At 61.9% G+C, this 981-nt stretch overlaps 1 protein-coding gene across 1 annotated transcript in view; it reads right to left on the reverse strand.

The window, feature by feature from the left end:
- Nucleotides 1–981, reverse strand: part of EMH_0005290 (uncharacterized protein) — a gene marked incomplete at both ends in the record, with an annotated part of 4,527 nt that overhangs the window by 1,414 nt on the left and 2,132 nt on the right. The window contains 1 exon segment of the mRNA XM_013497115.1: nucleotides 80–976. Within this exon segment, the coding sequence (XP_013352569.1) occupies nucleotides 80–976 (897 nt within the window).

Raw genomic sequence — 981 nt, forward strand, 5'->3', positions numbered from 1 at the left:
CTGCAGCAGTTGCTCCTGCTGCTGCAGGTCTAGGGGCCCGCAAGTGAGGGGGTAGTACATCCCGTGCTGCTGCTGCAACAGCAGGTAGCTGCTGCTGCAGCACAGGAAACTGCTCCACTCGGCTTAGACATTTTGCTGCTAGCATCGCCAGCCGCAGCAGCAAGTCAGGAGAAGCAGCAGACCAATCAACGCCGTCTAGGACCCCATGCTCCTGCTGCTGCTGCTGCTGCTGCTGCTGTTGCTGCTGCAGCTGAGGTGGGCTCTCGGTCAAGGGGAAAAGAAAGGCACGCAAGAAAAGCAGCCCGCGCCGCCGGAGTTCCTGCTTCTCCCAGCAGCAGCTGCAGCGGCAGCCGGCTCCGCAGCAAGCGCCGTGCCCGACGCTGCTGCTGCTGCTGCTGCCGCTGCTGCTGCTGCTGCTGCTGCTGCTGCTAGCGCCCAGAAGGTAACAACAGAGTGACTCTGCAAGCTGGGTGCTGATGATCTCGCATGCGGATATACTCCGTGTGGGGTCCTCCAGCAGCTTCCGTAGTTCTACTAGAGCCAGCCACTGCTGCTGCTGCTGCTGCTGCTGCTGCTGCTGCTGCTGCATTGTGGGTACAGGCTGCCGCCCGTGTTGCGCGAGTGAAGCAGCCACCTGCTGCAGCCGCTGCTGCGTGCTGCAGAGAGGTACTGAGCCCAGGGGAGACAGCTGCTGCAGCTGCTGCTCAAAGACAAAAAGACATGCAGCCCGGATGCGCCGCAGCAAAGCAACCAAGTCAACGCATGCAATCGGTTCACCTGCAGCAGCAGCAGTAGCAGCAGTTGCTGCTCTCGTGACAAAACCGAGAGCCCCTGTTGCTCCATACTCAGTACTCGGCTGCTGCTGCTCTTCACTCCCACTGCTGCTGCTGCTGCTGCTGCTGCTGTTGCCTAGGTCTGCCTCTATACGGTCCCGCACGCCTGCTGCCTGGAGGGCTGCTGCTGCTGCGGAGCCGTGCTGCA

This window comes from Eimeria mitis, genomic scaffold (assembly GCF_000499745.2).
Source record: "Eimeria mitis Houghton genomic scaffold, Emh_scaff248, whole genome shotgun sequence".
In the NCBI taxonomy this organism is placed as follows: Eukaryota; Apicomplexa; class Conoidasida; order Eucoccidiorida; family Eimeriidae; genus Eimeria; species Eimeria mitis.